The sequence below is a fragment of the Monocercomonoides exilis genome, assembly GCF_001643675.1.
Source record: "Monocercomonoides exilis strain PA203 chromosome Unknown scaffold15-1837935, whole genome shotgun sequence".
In the NCBI taxonomy this organism is placed as follows: domain Eukaryota; phylum Preaxostyla; order Oxymonadida; family Polymastigidae; genus Monocercomonoides; species Monocercomonoides exilis.
In genome coordinates this window covers 1,713,443-1,728,811 of record NW_027150560.1, presented here as the reverse complement: position 1 = coordinate 1,728,811, position 15,369 = coordinate 1,713,443, and the positions used below count along the sequence as shown (strand labels likewise).

Below are 15,369 nucleotides of genomic sequence, written 5' to 3'. Positions count from 1 at the left end.
TTTTCACTCCCACCCTTTGAAGTTCTGTTTTCAAAACTGTTGATGTTTTTGTTGTTCCTTCTCTTTGCGCTTTTTGGTTTTATAAGCGCAAAGCGGTTTTTTATCCAATTCACCAAAACACACAAATGGGTGACTGACCCATAGATTGTGGCGTCTCTCAAAAAGAGAAGGAATTGATTCTCCACTTTCTTTTTTAATAAAAATACATATTTAATTAAAATAGGATTCAATCACATGACCTTCATTATTTCTTTAAGAAATGGATTTTATCACAATTTCAGTTTTCTCGATGGTTTGTATCAAAAAAAGAAAAAGAAAAGAAAAGGTTATTTTCAAATTGGCGCACAAATCCGCACTTGTTCAAAAACCAATTTTCTTTACTATTCCTTTCGAAATATTCAATCACATTCAAATATGTTTGAAATGAACGAATATGAATATAAAAGTTCACTGTTTTGAAGATCGTTTCCACATATGTGATATGGCAAGCATGAATATTATTTGCGCATCATCACTTTTAATTACAAAAAAATAATCAATTTCGATAACTGAATTAAAAATAAAAATTTGACCAAATATTTCGAAATTGAAAGCGAACAAAGAACGAGAAAGAAGATATGAAGGGATAAATGAATGGAAGCCAACTCATTTTTAATTCATTTTACAAATAAAAAACAAACATACAAAAGAATAACTGTTTTTCCATTTGCAAATGTCTTCGATAGGTAAAAATAGTCGATGTCAAAATGAATTTTTTTTCGAAAAATTCATCACAAAAGAATTTTGATTCGTTTTTATTTTAAATAACAGAAGCTTCACGCAAAAAGCGCATTATGCTTTTGAATGTCTTTCAGAAAAACAAATTGTCTTCAACTTCGGATAATAACAAGAAAATGTCTCATAAATGTGTTTATTTCTGTGAAACTGTCAAACTTGTTGCAATAATTGTTGAAGAAATCGTTTCAAATTAAAAAACGTTGAAAAACTTAAAAAGGATGTTCCATTGATGTGTCAGTCATTTGGTTCAATGTCACAAATTTTTCAAAGAAATTTTTCTTAGAAATACACCACAAATAATACTTATTCGAAATAAAATAATTCATTTTCGAAAAATAATAATAAGATTACGAAAATAATTTTTGAAATTTTTTTTCCATTTTATGATGATGGATATAAAAAAATGATGTGATGAAATTTTTTAAAAGCATCAAACAATAATTCATGATAAAACTTAAAAATGAAAAAACAATGTGGTTTTTTGAAGATTGTTTGAACATTAATTTGTTATGATTTTTATTAATAACAAAAAAATGTCATTCACACCACAAAAAATATTTGATCTGAAATTGATAACTGTTTAATCATTTCTTTTGAATAACGAAATTTTGAAGTTTTCATGAAATAATATTTTTTTAATTTTTCTTTGTAAATAATGCATTAAAAATTACTGTTTAATATGATAGTCAATATTTTTCATTTCATGAATATGGGAGATTATTTTTGAAATCATATTTTTTCCTTCAAATATTTCGGTTCATAAATTTTTCTTGAATTTCATAAAAATAACAGTGAACAGAGAAAAGGATTATAAAAAATATCATCGTTTTTTATTCAGATTAAATATTTGTCTTCGAAATAGTTCTGATAATTTTTTGCATTTTGAAACCAAATCTCTTCCCAGAAACAAACAACCTTCGAAAAATAAACACTTCGAAAAAAGTTATGTTTTCAAAAATAATCGCCCATATCAAAAAACTAAAAAAATAAGTTCAATGTCGCTTGTTTCTTTCTTATAACTTTCAAATTGAAAAATCCAAAAAATAAAAAAAATATGGGACAAAATATTTGACTTCAGGCATTTTCATAGAAAAATTTTACACTTTAAATGATATTTTTGTGATAAAAAAATTTGAAAAAAATAGGTTTATTTTTTGAAATACATGTAATGTCACACAGCATGATGTTATTATATCAATGATATTTGCTTGCAGATATGAAAATCAAATTTATTTTGAAATCTGGTTAAGTTTAAAAATGTTATTAGATAAACAATTTTTTCTTGCTTTGTGCATAAAAATCTTGAAAGTCCGTATTTTCCCCCATATAGTGAAATAAAAGTTGTCTGAACACAAATAAAAATGTGCATGTGAATCACACGATGCAAATTATTCTTATAATCAAAATTTTCATCGTTTCGAAATTGTGTGATTAATTATCGATTTTGAAATTATTTATTCCGAAAACGAATTTCTTTTTTTCGAACCAAAATTTTTTGGTGTTGTTGGTTTTGAAAAAAAATTATCACTCATGTGATGAAATCAGGTTTTCATTTTATTTCTAATTGGTATTGAGCAAATTAAACATCATTTCCATAATGAAAGGCATATTGAAAATGAAATAAAAAAAAAGAGAAAACAAGGATTTGCACTGTTATATTCATGTTTATTTTTAACTTTATAATTATTACAATTATTATTATTTTTGAAAATGCTCAGCATGCTTGAGTTCTAATAATTTTGGTTTTCAAATATTTATTATTAAAACAAAATTTTCAATTATATTACTAGATAACAAAGAGCACATAAAGTGCCAATTTACCAATTTTGCTGCAAAAAATTAAAAACAAATTAATCGCTCAATTAACACTTATGTAGAAAATAAGCACAGCTAATGATAATGAAAAAACAAAACTGAAAATACAAATTAATTCAGAGAAAATTTCAAAATACTTTTCGAGAATTGAAAAGGAAATATTAATTTCATAAATAATAAAACAAAATTATAAACCAATACAAAAAGTATTGGCAGATTGACAATTTTTCTTCACTGATTAACAACAAAAACTTGAATCTAACTTAATAACTATCATTTGGATTCTGCATTTGAATTTGACAAATTGGCTGAGGTAAAGAAATTGGACCTGGAAGATAGTATCTGGGGTTCGTTCCTTGCATTGGAGGATATGAGCAAACATACATTTTATTCATGGGTATATTTAGCGGTAATTGTTGGAGTTGCTGAGGAAGCTGTGGTTGTTGAGGTTGCGGTGGCAGCTGAGTCTGCTGTTGCGGCTGGGATAACTGGACCTGGTTTTCTTGGTTCCCAATTTGAATAGCATGAGATGGAGGAGGAGGAGGCAAAATGATGGTTGATGCAACAACCTGAGATGCACCAGGAAACGCATACTGAGGCATTGCCATCTGCTGCGGTATGGCCATATGAAATCCTTTCTGTCCAGGTGGCATGCTAATCATCTCAACATTTGTGGGTGCAGCAACGTTTCTGTTGCCTTCGGAAAACGGTACAGGCTGAACTCCATGCAAGGCATCGTTTGCATTTATTACTCCATCCGTATTCACATATTGAGATCGTCTGCTCGACTTTCTGCATGCTTTCACAACGCACACAACTATACAAACAAACACAACCATTCCACAAACTGCGCACAATGAGTAAATTAAGATAAATACCCAGTAAACTGAACTCACTTTCACAGAGCTTGAATGTGAACCATTATTAGACGGGGATGGAGGAGGTGAAGGCGTTGGTGTTGGAGTCGGCTTGGGTTCTGGTTCTGGCTCTGGTTCTGGTTCTGGCTCTGGTTCTGGTTCTGGCTCGGGTTCAGGATCTGGTTCAGGTTCAGGTTCAGGTTCAGGTTCAGGACCGTCCCAATCAGGCTTTGCGTAAGAAAGTTCATTTCCCAAAATACCATATGATTTCATAAATGGAAAGGCCAAACGTAATAAAATCTTTGACCCTGTTTTCGAGACATTTGAGGCAGCGACTGTAAATGTTAGCTGCGTTTCTGATTTATGCTCCAAAATTCTTGGTATTTCAAATGTTGGAAGATCTTTATTATAGCCTGAATAATAGAATATTTCAAGATCGCATTTTTCCAAATGTCTTCCCTTCAGAGTTACGTCATAATGTTTTGTTCCATTGCTAGAAAGTTCAGAAGTTAAATTATTACGAAATGAAACGTTCACTAGCCCGGTTGTCACTTCAGGCTTGTAAAAAGGATATGTTCCATTTCGTGATATGTCTGCTCCTTCAACTTGGCATTCTTTTGTATCAAACCACAGCGAAGTATGATTATGCTCATCGGTCTTCGCATCATTAGTTGTTAGCTTTCCTCCACCTACGCACCTAAAGTTTCTTTTCATTGACTCAAATCCCTTAAATAGAGGTGATAAGCGTGAAAAATATGGTTTGGTCAATGTTACATTTGACTTATATGCAAAAATTGATCCATTGCTTGTTGAATCAAAAACACAACCGCTTAACAAAACTTCTGAAGAACTAAAATTTAAAAGTCCGTAATTCCATTCACACATCTCTTTGCATTCCGCCTCTAATTTGATCTCGTAAATTAATCTATCGATAATAATGCAGTTAATAAATTCTCCCTTTGAATCCACACATGCAAAAAGTGGAGTCGAAAATCTGCCTTGTGTTGAAGCTCCAGTTTGATTAAAGACCAGGCTTCTAACTTTAAAATTTGATGAAGCCACACGCATTAAACAAAACTCATCCGGATATTCATTCAGGGTTAAAACAAACATATCGAAAATCTCCAATACGCAATTTTTAACACTCAATAACTCATTTTGTGAAATGTTTTTTGGTGTAACTCTCGACATATTACACCAATGACATCCAGAAATATTGAATGATGCATTCTCCATTCTGCAACTTTGCTCGCAAAACGTTCCCGTGCTCATATTAATTTTATAAATCATATCCAATTGTGAAATGCTTACTGCGTAAAATAAAGTTTTGCATGGAGATGTTAAAGATTGGCAGTCTCCGTCATCGTTTCCAGTAACATCTACAAAAAGTGTTATTGCATCAGATTCACTACTCCCTTTTGAAATTATTGTTAATGCAATAAATAAAGCAAGCATTTAACACTTTTTCTATAATTTGTCAAAATAATTCACAAATGATAATACATAACCCATTTTTTAAATAAAGTTTTCTGGAGATTATTAAATGAATACTATTAAAATGTTCAAAATGTGAAATAAAATGACTTTTCTTTCGTTTATTTTTCTTTTGAAAATTGATCTCTAACCTCAATTTTTCTACTTGATGCCTTTTTCATCAAAATGGATATGAAGCATTTTGTTTTTTTGTTTTATGTTTCCTTCTTTTCATTGGAAGCTATGAAAATTGGAGAAAAAATAACTCCTCAAGATGAAAAACCTGTTTTCTCCGGGGAAGATATTCTTTCAAATGGAGTTCACTACCAAAATACTGATGAAGTTTCATATTATGTATCTGAAAATGGAAATGATAATAACTTCCCTTGCAATTCTCAAGAGAATCCTTGTGAAACAATGAAGGCGCTTCAACTTGAAACTGAAAAAAAACACAATGTTTTCATTTGTTCAAATATTTTTCAAAAAGAAAAGCTTCTGATGAACAAGGTCAGCATTTCTTCGTTGACTGACGATGTAGATGAATTTCCATCAATGGTAATATCATCTGAATTTAATAACGAAAAGGATCATGCTTTTAATTGTGAAAATTCATTTTCATTGAGTTATTTAAATGTCAAATTCCAACAACTAGCAACAACAAACTTATCCTCAATATTTTTATTTAGCACAGAAGATAATGCAAAAATTATGGATTGTTGCTTTCTTTCATCAGAAAGTTCGAGTGAATCACCAACAGCAGTTTCACAACTTAATTGTAATCTTTTTCATATCAAAAAAGGAGAAGCGACTTTTGAGAGAATGATGATATCTGACCTTTATTTTGTTGGAAGTCCAACTTCGATCATCCACACAACAATTTTGGAGCGTTTTACTGTGAAACATTCTGTTATAAGAAATATAAATTTGACGAATGGTTCAGTATTTTGCTTAAGACCCGAGGATTCATCGTCAACTGTTACGATGACTCTTGAAAATATCACCGCAAAGGATATAGCAGGAGGAGAGACTTATCCGGCTCTTATATCTGGTGAGGGCAAGGGATTTCAAGTTGTAATTAAAAATTCTCTTGTTTTACGTTGTTTCTCCACAAAATTGATAGGCTCTTGCATTCTTTTAACTAATATCCCAATTTCTATAAACGGATCGCTGTTTTTTGGAGATAGATACAATAAACAATGGTCTGAAACAGACGACTTCAATGAGCTTAAAAGGCATTTATTTGATGATGAGTTCATTAATTATAGCAATACGCAGAAATTTAACGGTCAAATTGCAGTAAACAATGTTAATAGATCTCATCTGCTGGAAAGTCATGACTCACGGAATACAGAGAAATCAGATGAATTGCATTCTGAAAGCTCAAAGCAACAAAGTCAAAGAGCAAGCAACGAATATTCTTCACTTCATTCACTTCATCGACAACCCCGTGCTTATGCAACGCAAACTCCTCTCTCTCTCTCAGCTGATCTTCCATCTTCTGATTCATTTCATCCGTTGTCTTCCTTCCCGTCTCTCGTCTCGCAGCAATCATTCAACGAAGACCAAGAGGAGGTCGATGCCTGCACCTGGGCCTCTTCGTTCATCCACATCGAAAAAGTCGACAAGCTCACTCAGACCAGCTCTTTCAACCACACAGCGTTCAGCCACCATTCCAACGGTGTGTTTTGCATAACCGAAGCCGCAGCAAACATGGCATATGTAGTTTTCAACGAGAATTCGAAAGCGAACTCACGTTTCCCCTCCGCGCGCAGAAACCTCATCTGCTTTGAAGGCGGCACGGTCTCGCTGCAGAACATTGTGGGTGACAAGTCCTCGGGCGAGACGAACTCGCTGTGGATGCTGCGGGACGGGCAGTGCACCATCACCACGAACGAGGCGCCGCGTGACTCGTATTTCTACATCCCGCGCCTGACCTCGCTCGCATACACACGTTCTTCTGATGCAGAGCAGACACCCGAAGACAGGCAGATCAGCATCACCTTCACTGGAGAGTACCTTTTGCCCTGCAACACCACGTTTACGATACGCCGCACCGACGGGAAAACGAAAAAGGAAACGACAAGCAACCACACGGTGTGTGTGTTCCACAACGAGACAGTCATGTACGGCGAGGCGAGTTGGTCAGAGCTTTCTGCTCCGGCATCGATGAACGTGTCGATTGAGTGCTTTTTGACATACGGGACAGGGTTTAACGAGTACAGGACGACGCATGCGCTGACCTTGCGGGGGTATCTGAAGCCTTTCAACACAGTGACGTTTGCAATTGTGTTTGTGATCTCCTTCTTGTTTGTCGGGGCTGTCGTCGCGCTGGTGGTGGTGTACATGTGCTGCCTCCGGAAGGGCGGGCGCTGCGCCCCGAAGCATCTGCTCACGCTGGACTCGAACCTGGCGCTGTATGCGCCGATCCGCGACGACGTCAGCTCGGAGGCGATGAAGCTGAGCGTGAGTGCGTCCAACTATTCGACTGAGTCTTCGAACGAGCTGTCGCAGCAGAGCGGGCATTCGCCAGGCATCTCGCATTTCGAGTCGAGTGTGCTCAATTCAGACAGCTCGCTCAGCAAAGACCAGGTGAACGAGGACATCGATGAAGACGACTTCCTGATCGACCCGGAGGCGCTGGAGAAGCTGACACCCGAGCAGCTGCAGGGGCCGAATGCAAAGGAGCTGATTATGAGGCTTCAGAGGCAGCTGGCGATGAAGAGCAAGCAGCTGAATCAGCTGAAAGATAACAACATTTCAACAGTGGCGTCGACAGATCCATTGAAATCTCTTGCGAATGTGGCGGGTAATGTGCCAATGGACTATCAATCACCTAATTTGGAAGATTAAAACATTTGTACGGTGCTTTTAAAAAAAATTTTGATAGAGTTCTGTTTAGACTGTCTGCTTTGGATGTTATTGCTATCATCAACAACAACAATAACAATAGATCTGACTCTATTGCACAAGCGAAATTTTCATTTTGTTTGTTTACAAAATGTAATTTATAACTTTTTCTCATTTTTATTACAGCAGTTGCATCTAATTGTTCTTTCAGTCGCTTTATTGATTGTGAAATGAAGTGACACAATTTTTATTGGGGTGTATAAGTTTTTATTCATTTTTTTATTTTTATATTTGTTTATTGCTTTTATTGCTTTTATTGTTATTTGTAAGTGTGTTAATCTGTTTCAGATAAAATCATATATTATTTTCCCGAGATAAATTCCAGTTAAGACTTCAATTACCCGCATTGATGTTGAGGTTGAGCGTTTTTTCATATTTTTTTTTATCATTTTTTTTTAATAATTAATTTTTTACTTTTCTTTTCTTTTATTATTATTATTATTATCATTATTAATTTTCTTTTAAGTTTATTGAAATATTAAAAGAGCATTATTCTGTAAGTTGTGAAAAGGCGATCTTTGCTGTGTGCAAATTTATCATTTGCATATAAAGCGACTGCTGTGCTTCATTTTCTTAGAATATTTATTAAATGTGTTCATTAATTTATTTATATCTTTTTATATCTTTTTTACTTTTTTTTGTTTGTAATTTTTCTCTGAAATGATTTGAAGTGTTAAGCCTTCACAACGCTTAAATCCAATCTTGTATTTTCTTCAAAACTACATTTTTTTTTTTTTTTGAATCGTTTTTACGTGGTTACATGAAGTTTTATCTGTAAAACGATATTTTCAAATTTATAATTCGATTTCTAATTCCAACAGATTGGGAACTTCAATTTATCATCAACCGATAAAAGAATTGGCAGTTTGTTGACTGAATAAAAAATTAATGTTTATATTTTTTCATTCATTTGCAGTTGCCGAAAGCAAAATTTTTTAAACTGCTCTTTCGAACTGATTTCTAATGATTAGCTTCTATTTTGAAAGTATAAAGAAATAGATAAAAAATCTTAAAAAAAATATTCAAATGAATAAATGAATGAAAGTGAAGAAGTTTAAATGACGTGAAGACAAAATAACTTGAAAGAGGCTGGAACATCAACAACGATTTAAAGAACAAAAGATTTGAAGAATCACTAAAAAAGAATGACGAATGTCAAATTTATTTATTATTCTTATCGTTAAAATCAAACGGATAAGCTGAAAAAAATATTCTGAAATGTTATTCTTTCAACAATAAACACAATTTTAAAACGAGTTGAATTTTGAGCAGACGAGCAATCACACTATGCTGACTAAAAGAACATCAATCTTAAGAAAGATTATGTTTTCCAATATTGTTTTTGTTTTCTCCTGAAATATTTTTCCCCAACAATTTACAGGCCAAAGAAAATTTTCAAACATTAACATTGGAAAAAAAAAAATAGAAGCATTCTCTTTCTTTCTTCAAATTAATCGCTCTTTGCATTCTTTTTTGTCTCTTTCCATAATTATTTCAACACAATTTTTCTTTTGTCATTAAACATTGTTCTCCATCCATTCATTCAACATAAATGCTCTCTCTCTCTCTCTCTCTCTCTCTCTCTCTCTCTCTCTCTCTCTCTTTCTCTTTCTCTTTCTCTTTCTCTTTCTCTTTCTCTTTCTCTTTCTCTTTCTCTTTCTCTCTCGTTCATATAATTATCTCGTTCTCTTTTCGTCCCTTGCATTTTACCAGACAAGCTTCGTTTTCGATTTCTTCTCTTTGACAGTCGCCTTTGAAATCTTCTTGAACTTCACAATTGTCAGCTCGCTCCCTATTTTGTAGCATCTCCCTAATATTTGCACGCTCTTCGGTATTTTTGTATAGAATGCATCCAGCTGGCTCTTCTTCGAGAAAAAGTGAACTGTCTTTTTCTTCATATTCACCTCAATCCCAATCACATCTCCGTCCTGCGATCTCAGCTGTTCATTTGTCCTTTTGCTGTTGTGATTGAGATATCCAATCACATTGTAAAACAACGACTGCTCGTCGCTTCCCAGCAGATAAGTAGAGTTTTTCGTATATGGCGCCTGCACAAGACCAATGCCTGTGACATACGAGATGCAGTCGGTGTTCTTCAGCTGCATTTCGCATTTATATATTCCTGTTTTAATAATCGGATTAACTAGCATGTTAACTCCTTTGTTCATCGTCCAAGTTGCTTTTGTTCCTTTTTTATCTAATGTCACTGCGGTTTCTCCAACTGGTAATGTAAAAGTTCCCGATTTTCCTTTCTTTTCTTTTTTTTTCTCACTAGAAGATGAAGATGAATCACTTTTATCCTCGTCGTCATCGTCATCATCATCATCATCTTTATCAGACGATTCCGATGAATCCTCATCTTTCTTATCTTCTGATAAAACCTCTTTCTTTTCATCTGAGTCATCATCTTCACTCTCTTTATCGATATCCTATTCCATTAAGTTATCAAAATGAGCAAAATACATTGTTGCAACAAATAAAAAGAATGTTATGCTTTTGTATGAAAAAATATAAAAAGAACCTCTTCTTTAAAAGACCATGGCTCTTCAACTGATTTCGTAAGCATTGAAAGTTCATCTTGGACTTCTTCAATTTTCTTTATTGAAATGCATTAAAATCATCCAACATAATTTTTTTTAAAAAAAAATGGGCAAACTGCTTTTGCATATTCTCGCAAGCGTTTTTCCATTGAAGCCAAATCGGATCTTGTTGCATTTGGTAAATGCTTTGATGAATCAGCTTTTTCACCATCAGATTTCGCACTCTTTCCGAATTCATCTTATTGTTAATGTTTGCATTTGTGAAAATATATTTTTAAGAAAATTAATGAATATCATAAAGATGAATAAATGATTACAATTACAAAAAATATTTTTTTAAACTAAGTTTCTGATGAACTCCTTCTGCAGCTGCCTCAGCATCATCTGTTTTAAGTTTCATGAACTTTACTAAAGCTTCTGAAATGGGGTCAGTTGATTTTGTTGATGATAAATGTATCAACGATTCTGCAGAATTTCGGAGGTAATCAACAATTATCTTTTGTTTCGCTGGTGAAAGGGAGGCATCTTCAATTCCAAACATCTCCAAAACTTCTTCGTCACTAACTTTAGAAGTTGTAGAACTCGAAGATTCAGTCGGACCTCCCGACATAGGAATTGAAATCTCTGGTCCCATCTGAACAAATTCAATTTCTTTTGGTTAAGATCTATTCGTAACGTTGTTGTTGTCGTTTTTATAAAATAAAATGTTTTCTGGCTTCAGCTATAATTTAATATGAAAATCGTTGGATAAATGAACATTCTTCAAATCTTCAAAATTTTTTGTTCCTCTTATGGTGTAGATCTCTTTATTATTATTTTGAAGTTTTGTAGAATTTTTAGCATAAATGTTTGACGTTACTCCAGAACGCGCCGAACAATGTGTTGCTAAAATGCAAAAAGGCTTGTGTAAAGACGAATGCACATTTTGAATTTCAGTTAAAATTTTAAATGTATTTTAGGATGTTTGCTTTTGAAACAAGAAATAAACGGATTGCACTTGAGATGGCTGGCGCTTGACCAATCCAGACAATATATATATTGGCTAAATCCAAAAAAAGATATTCTTACTATTGATGCAGATAATATGTTACCGATTTCAAAAATTAAGTCAGTTGTCATAAGTCCTGATTCTCAGGTAAAACCAAATTTGATTTTCAAAACTCAAACTTTGTTTATTTATGTTTATTTTTGGTTGTATATTTGTGGATTATAGGCACTTCAAAACAAAACTCAAAGCGAAGAGATGATCGTTGTTTCAGCCTTATCTCTTTCATTTGCAATTAATGCAGACCCAAAACCGATTGACATATATTCCCCAACTAAAAGGTTATTTCTTGATATTATTTACACATTTTTTAAAAAGATCATTTTGAAATTTGTTGAATGAAATATCAATATTTAATATTTTAAAATTTAGTGAATTTGAAACATGGATAATTGGCTTAGGGCATCTCATTGGGCAGGACAAAATGAAGCAGAGGCAAATACCAGCGGGACAAAAGTTTAGATCTCTTGAAGATGCAAGTTTTTTGAGGACAAGGCTATCCGAATTGGTTGAGCTTACAGACTCGTTAATGAAAGAAGCTGCAGTTCTGATGGAAATTAGAGCAAAAAGAGATCGTACAATTTCGTTATTGCGCTATAAACTGAATGTGTGAAATTTTTATCTTTCATTCTTATTTTTGTATATTGTATTTGCTTTTTGAATGCTTTATTAATTAAAAATTGCAATTAAAATATTAATTTTTAATACAATAAAATGAATGAATGAATTAATAAATGAATGAAAATTTTCATTTCAACCGTATTTATCTGTGTCTCAAATGCAGAAGGACGCGAGCAAAGCCGACAACGAGAAGCGCCAGAAGCAGCGCAAAGCAGAAGAGCCAGGGAGAAGCACTTCACTTGAGAGCGACCTGCACAACACGCAGCGGAAGACAGCGGTGCTTAAGCAGAAGGCGAATCTTTTGGAGGCTGAGCTGGTTGAGCTCGACAAGGCCATTGACCTGACGAAGAAGCTGCGGGAGAGCGAAGAGAACGGAGAGGAGGAAGGGACAGAAGAGGAAGAGGAGGAAGAGGAAGAGGAAACAGAAGAGGAAGAAGAAGAAGAAGAAGACGGGGAAATGGAAATGGAAAGAAGCGAGCGCAAGCGAATAGGAGCTTCAAGCGAGCTGGCGATGCTGCGGCGGAAGGTGAGGGAGCAAGGGGAGCAGATCCGCTTCCTGGCAGAGCTGATCCGGAGGCAGATGGATGTGAAAGGAAGGCCTCAGTCTCCACTTGTCGGCACACGCAGGTCGCGCAACATGAGCCAGCTGCGCCCAAATTCTGCTTCGTCGGCCTCTTATTCACGCCGGTCGGTGTCGTCATCTTCGAGACGCTCAACAGACAGCAACAGAAGAATTGTGAGTGACTTTGGTGTGAATGACTTTTCATTTGTATTTATTAGCTTTTTTTTTAAAATAATCTTCTTCTTCTTCTTCTTCTACTTCTTTTTCATTCTTATTTTATCTTCATTTATAAAAATGAACCCAATCAAAATCTCCCACTCAACCAAAAAAATAATATATATATATATAAATGAAATGAAATAAAATGAAAAGGGAGAAGGCCACAGATGGTCAACCGCGGAACAACTCCAACGCCGCCTTATCTTCCGCCCAAGCCGCCGATGGCGCTGAGCAGCGCTCGTCCTCTTTCTGCGTCTTCTTACGGGGACAGACGCAAACGCGTTGTGATGCTGCAGAAGCCAGACGAATGCTATCCTCCTGCTTCATTCTACAGAAGCAGAAGCAGATGCTGCAGAAATTGCAGAAACTGCAGAAGCAGCAGCCGAAGCAGAAGTCTGAGCTCTCGTCGAAGCCTCAGCAGAGACAGAAGCAGCAGCAGAGGACGCTCGGGAAGTCTGCTGCGGCGCAGTTTGAGTCGAGGAGGGTCGCGACGTGGGTGTATCGTCAGAGGAGGAAGTTGCAGGAGAAGCAGCAGCATCAGCAGCAGCAGGCCAGGAAGTGCGTATAGAAGTCCGAGTGTGGCGAGCTCGATGCGCAGCTCAAGCCGGCCACGAAGTAGCTCTGGAGGAAGAAGCAGAAGCAGAAGCCAAAGCAGAAGCGGTTTTGGTAGAAGAAGAGGATGTATAGTAGGAGCGAAAAGTGATAGGAGGATTAGAGGAGGAGCCGAATGGGACGATGACATTTCTGAATTGTACAGCAGTCTGCTGGCGCAGATGCGGAAAGAGGCGCAGAGGAGGACGCGGGACAGGCTTGAAAGGCAGATCGCAGGGAAAGAGAGAACAGAAAGTGATGGCATTCCAACAGGCTTTTATGGAGATGATGATGATGATGATGATGATGATGATGAAGGATACGATGCAGCATATGTTGATGTTGGGAGTGGAAAATCGCAAGATACTCTTTTTGATTTGAGCGAGGACACAGAAAATGAATACGAATATGATTACAATGACGATGACAATTACAATTACAATGAAAATGATGATGATGAAGATGATGATGATGAATATGAAGCACTTGACACGCCCAGGGGAAGAGAAAGCAGTCTGCGTGATTTTGAGGTGAAAGGGTCGCATTTGGACACAGCCAGACTACGCCATCGCGAGCTGACGATGGACAAGGCATTTGATGAAGAGATGAAGAAGCTGGAGGCAAACAGAAGAGGAAGGGCTGGAAGCTACTTGGATGCAGAAGATGAGGACGATGATGAGAGGTATGAAGAAGAAGAAGAGGAAGAGGAAGAGGAAGAGGAAGATGATGATGATGATATGATTGCAAGGAAAGCAGGCAAGATGGTGCAATCTGACAGCAAGCTCTATGATTCCAGCTACTATCGATCCTCCCCCAATCTCCTGGGAGAAAGAGACGAAATCGGATCTGTTTCTGAGCTTGATGCGAATCAAAAACGGCGTCTGGAGTCTTTTGAGCGGCTGCGCGATGCGAAAGAGCTGGAGGCGTCGCGGCTGGAGCTGCGGCTGGCGATGCTGCGGAGGCTGAATGCGGAGAGGCGCCTGAAGATGCAGAGGATGTGGATGCGGATGTATCAGTTCGAGCTGGAAGAGAAGGAGAGGAAGAGGAGAGAAAGAGAGGCGAGGTGGCAGGCCTATTTGAGACGTGTGAGAAACACAAGCTCAAACAGAACAGCTACTTCTCCTTCTCCTTCTTCTTCTTCTTCTTCTTCGAGCACTGTTTATCCTTCTTATCCCTCTTACCATTCTTATCCCTCATATCCATCGAATGAGTCGTCTGCTGAGTGGAGAAGAGGAACATCTTCACAAAGCAGAAGATCTCGTTCAACCAGCACCGCCCGCAGCAGCTCGTCCCGCCCTTTGTCTCGCAGATACAAGTTGAGGAAGAGCTACGGAAGAAACTAAGGATGAATGGCGTTTGAATGCGGATGCGAATGAGATGTGATGTGATGTGAAGTTAGTGAAGAGGAAAGGTTATAAGTTGAATAGAGACGGACTATGAAGAACTGAGAGTGTGTGCGTGTGTGTGAATGAGTGAGGGCAAGTGAAAGAGAAAATATAGGGAATCTTTTATTTTCAATGGAAAAGCTGATGATAAATTTTTCTTCGATGGCCATTTGTCTACGAAAGCGTTCAATCCAAATGAGATGAATAGACAAGAGAAAAGACATGGAAATATTGTAGAACAGAATAATTTTTAGTTGGAAAATTATTTTTCTAGTTTCTCAGCTAAAAGCATTTACAAAATTTGCTTTGAGTAGTTGTAAAACAAATAATTCACTTTTTGTCAGATTTTTTCATACACCGTTATCCAAATCTTTCACGCAATTGGATAATTTTAACATCTGTAAGAATTTTATTAAATAAAAAATGAAAAACATATTTTTTTTTCTTTTTCTCTAATTCAAAAAGTCAATATTTTTCGGATATTAAATGTTTGAAAGATATCATTGCTAATAAAAGAGATTCTCTTCAACTTGAACAGTTATGAACATTATTATCATTCAAGTATCCCCATTATATT

The 15,369-nt window shown here is 35.9% G+C and overlaps 4 protein-coding genes across 4 annotated transcripts; 2 read left to right on the top strand and 2 right to left on the bottom strand.

Moving 5' to 3' along the window:
• Positions 1-2,416: 2,416 nt before the first annotated feature.
• On the bottom strand, positions 2,417-4,961 carry MONOS_9993 (uncharacterized protein). The gene has a single exon (XM_067880542.1). It carries the CDS (start codon positions 4,902-4,904, stop codon positions 2,856-2,858), a length of 2,049 nt encoding a protein of 682 aa, XP_067730152.1. The 5' UTR covers positions 4,905-4,961; the 3' UTR covers positions 2,417-2,855.
• A 669-nt stretch (positions 4,962-5,630) lies between these two features.
• On the top strand, positions 5,631-7,772 carry MONOS_9992 (uncharacterized protein; the record flags this gene model as incomplete). The annotated part of the gene is made up of 1 exon (XM_067880541.1): positions 5,631-7,772. One exon carries the CDS (start codon positions 5,631-5,633, stop codon positions 7,770-7,772), a length of 2,142 nt encoding a protein of 713 aa, XP_067730151.1.
• Positions 7,773-8,786: 1,014 nt separating this feature from the next.
• MONOS_9991 (uncharacterized protein) lies at positions 8,787-11,024 on the bottom strand. The gene is made up of 4 exons (XM_067880540.1): positions 10,712-11,024; positions 10,486-10,607; positions 10,351-10,425; positions 8,787-10,258 (listed from the first exon to the last, which is right to left on the bottom strand). The coding sequence occupies exons 1-4, from the start codon at positions 11,001-11,003 to the stop codon at positions 9,536-9,538; spliced, it is 1,212 nt and encodes a 403-aa protein (XP_067730150.1). The 5' UTR covers positions 11,004-11,024; the 3' UTR covers positions 8,787-9,535.
• Positions 11,025-11,165: 141 nt separating this feature from the next.
• MONOS_9990 (uncharacterized protein) lies at positions 11,166-15,225 on the top strand. The gene is made up of 6 exons (XM_067880539.1): positions 11,166-11,269; positions 11,329-11,504; positions 11,583-11,695; positions 11,787-12,021; positions 12,199-12,784; positions 12,970-15,225. Exons 1-6 carry the CDS (start codon positions 11,215-11,217, stop codon positions 14,748-14,750), a joined length of 2,946 nt encoding a protein of 981 aa, XP_067730149.1. The 5' UTR covers positions 11,166-11,214; the 3' UTR covers positions 14,751-15,225.
• The last annotated feature ends 144 nt before the right edge of the window (positions 15,226-15,369 follow it).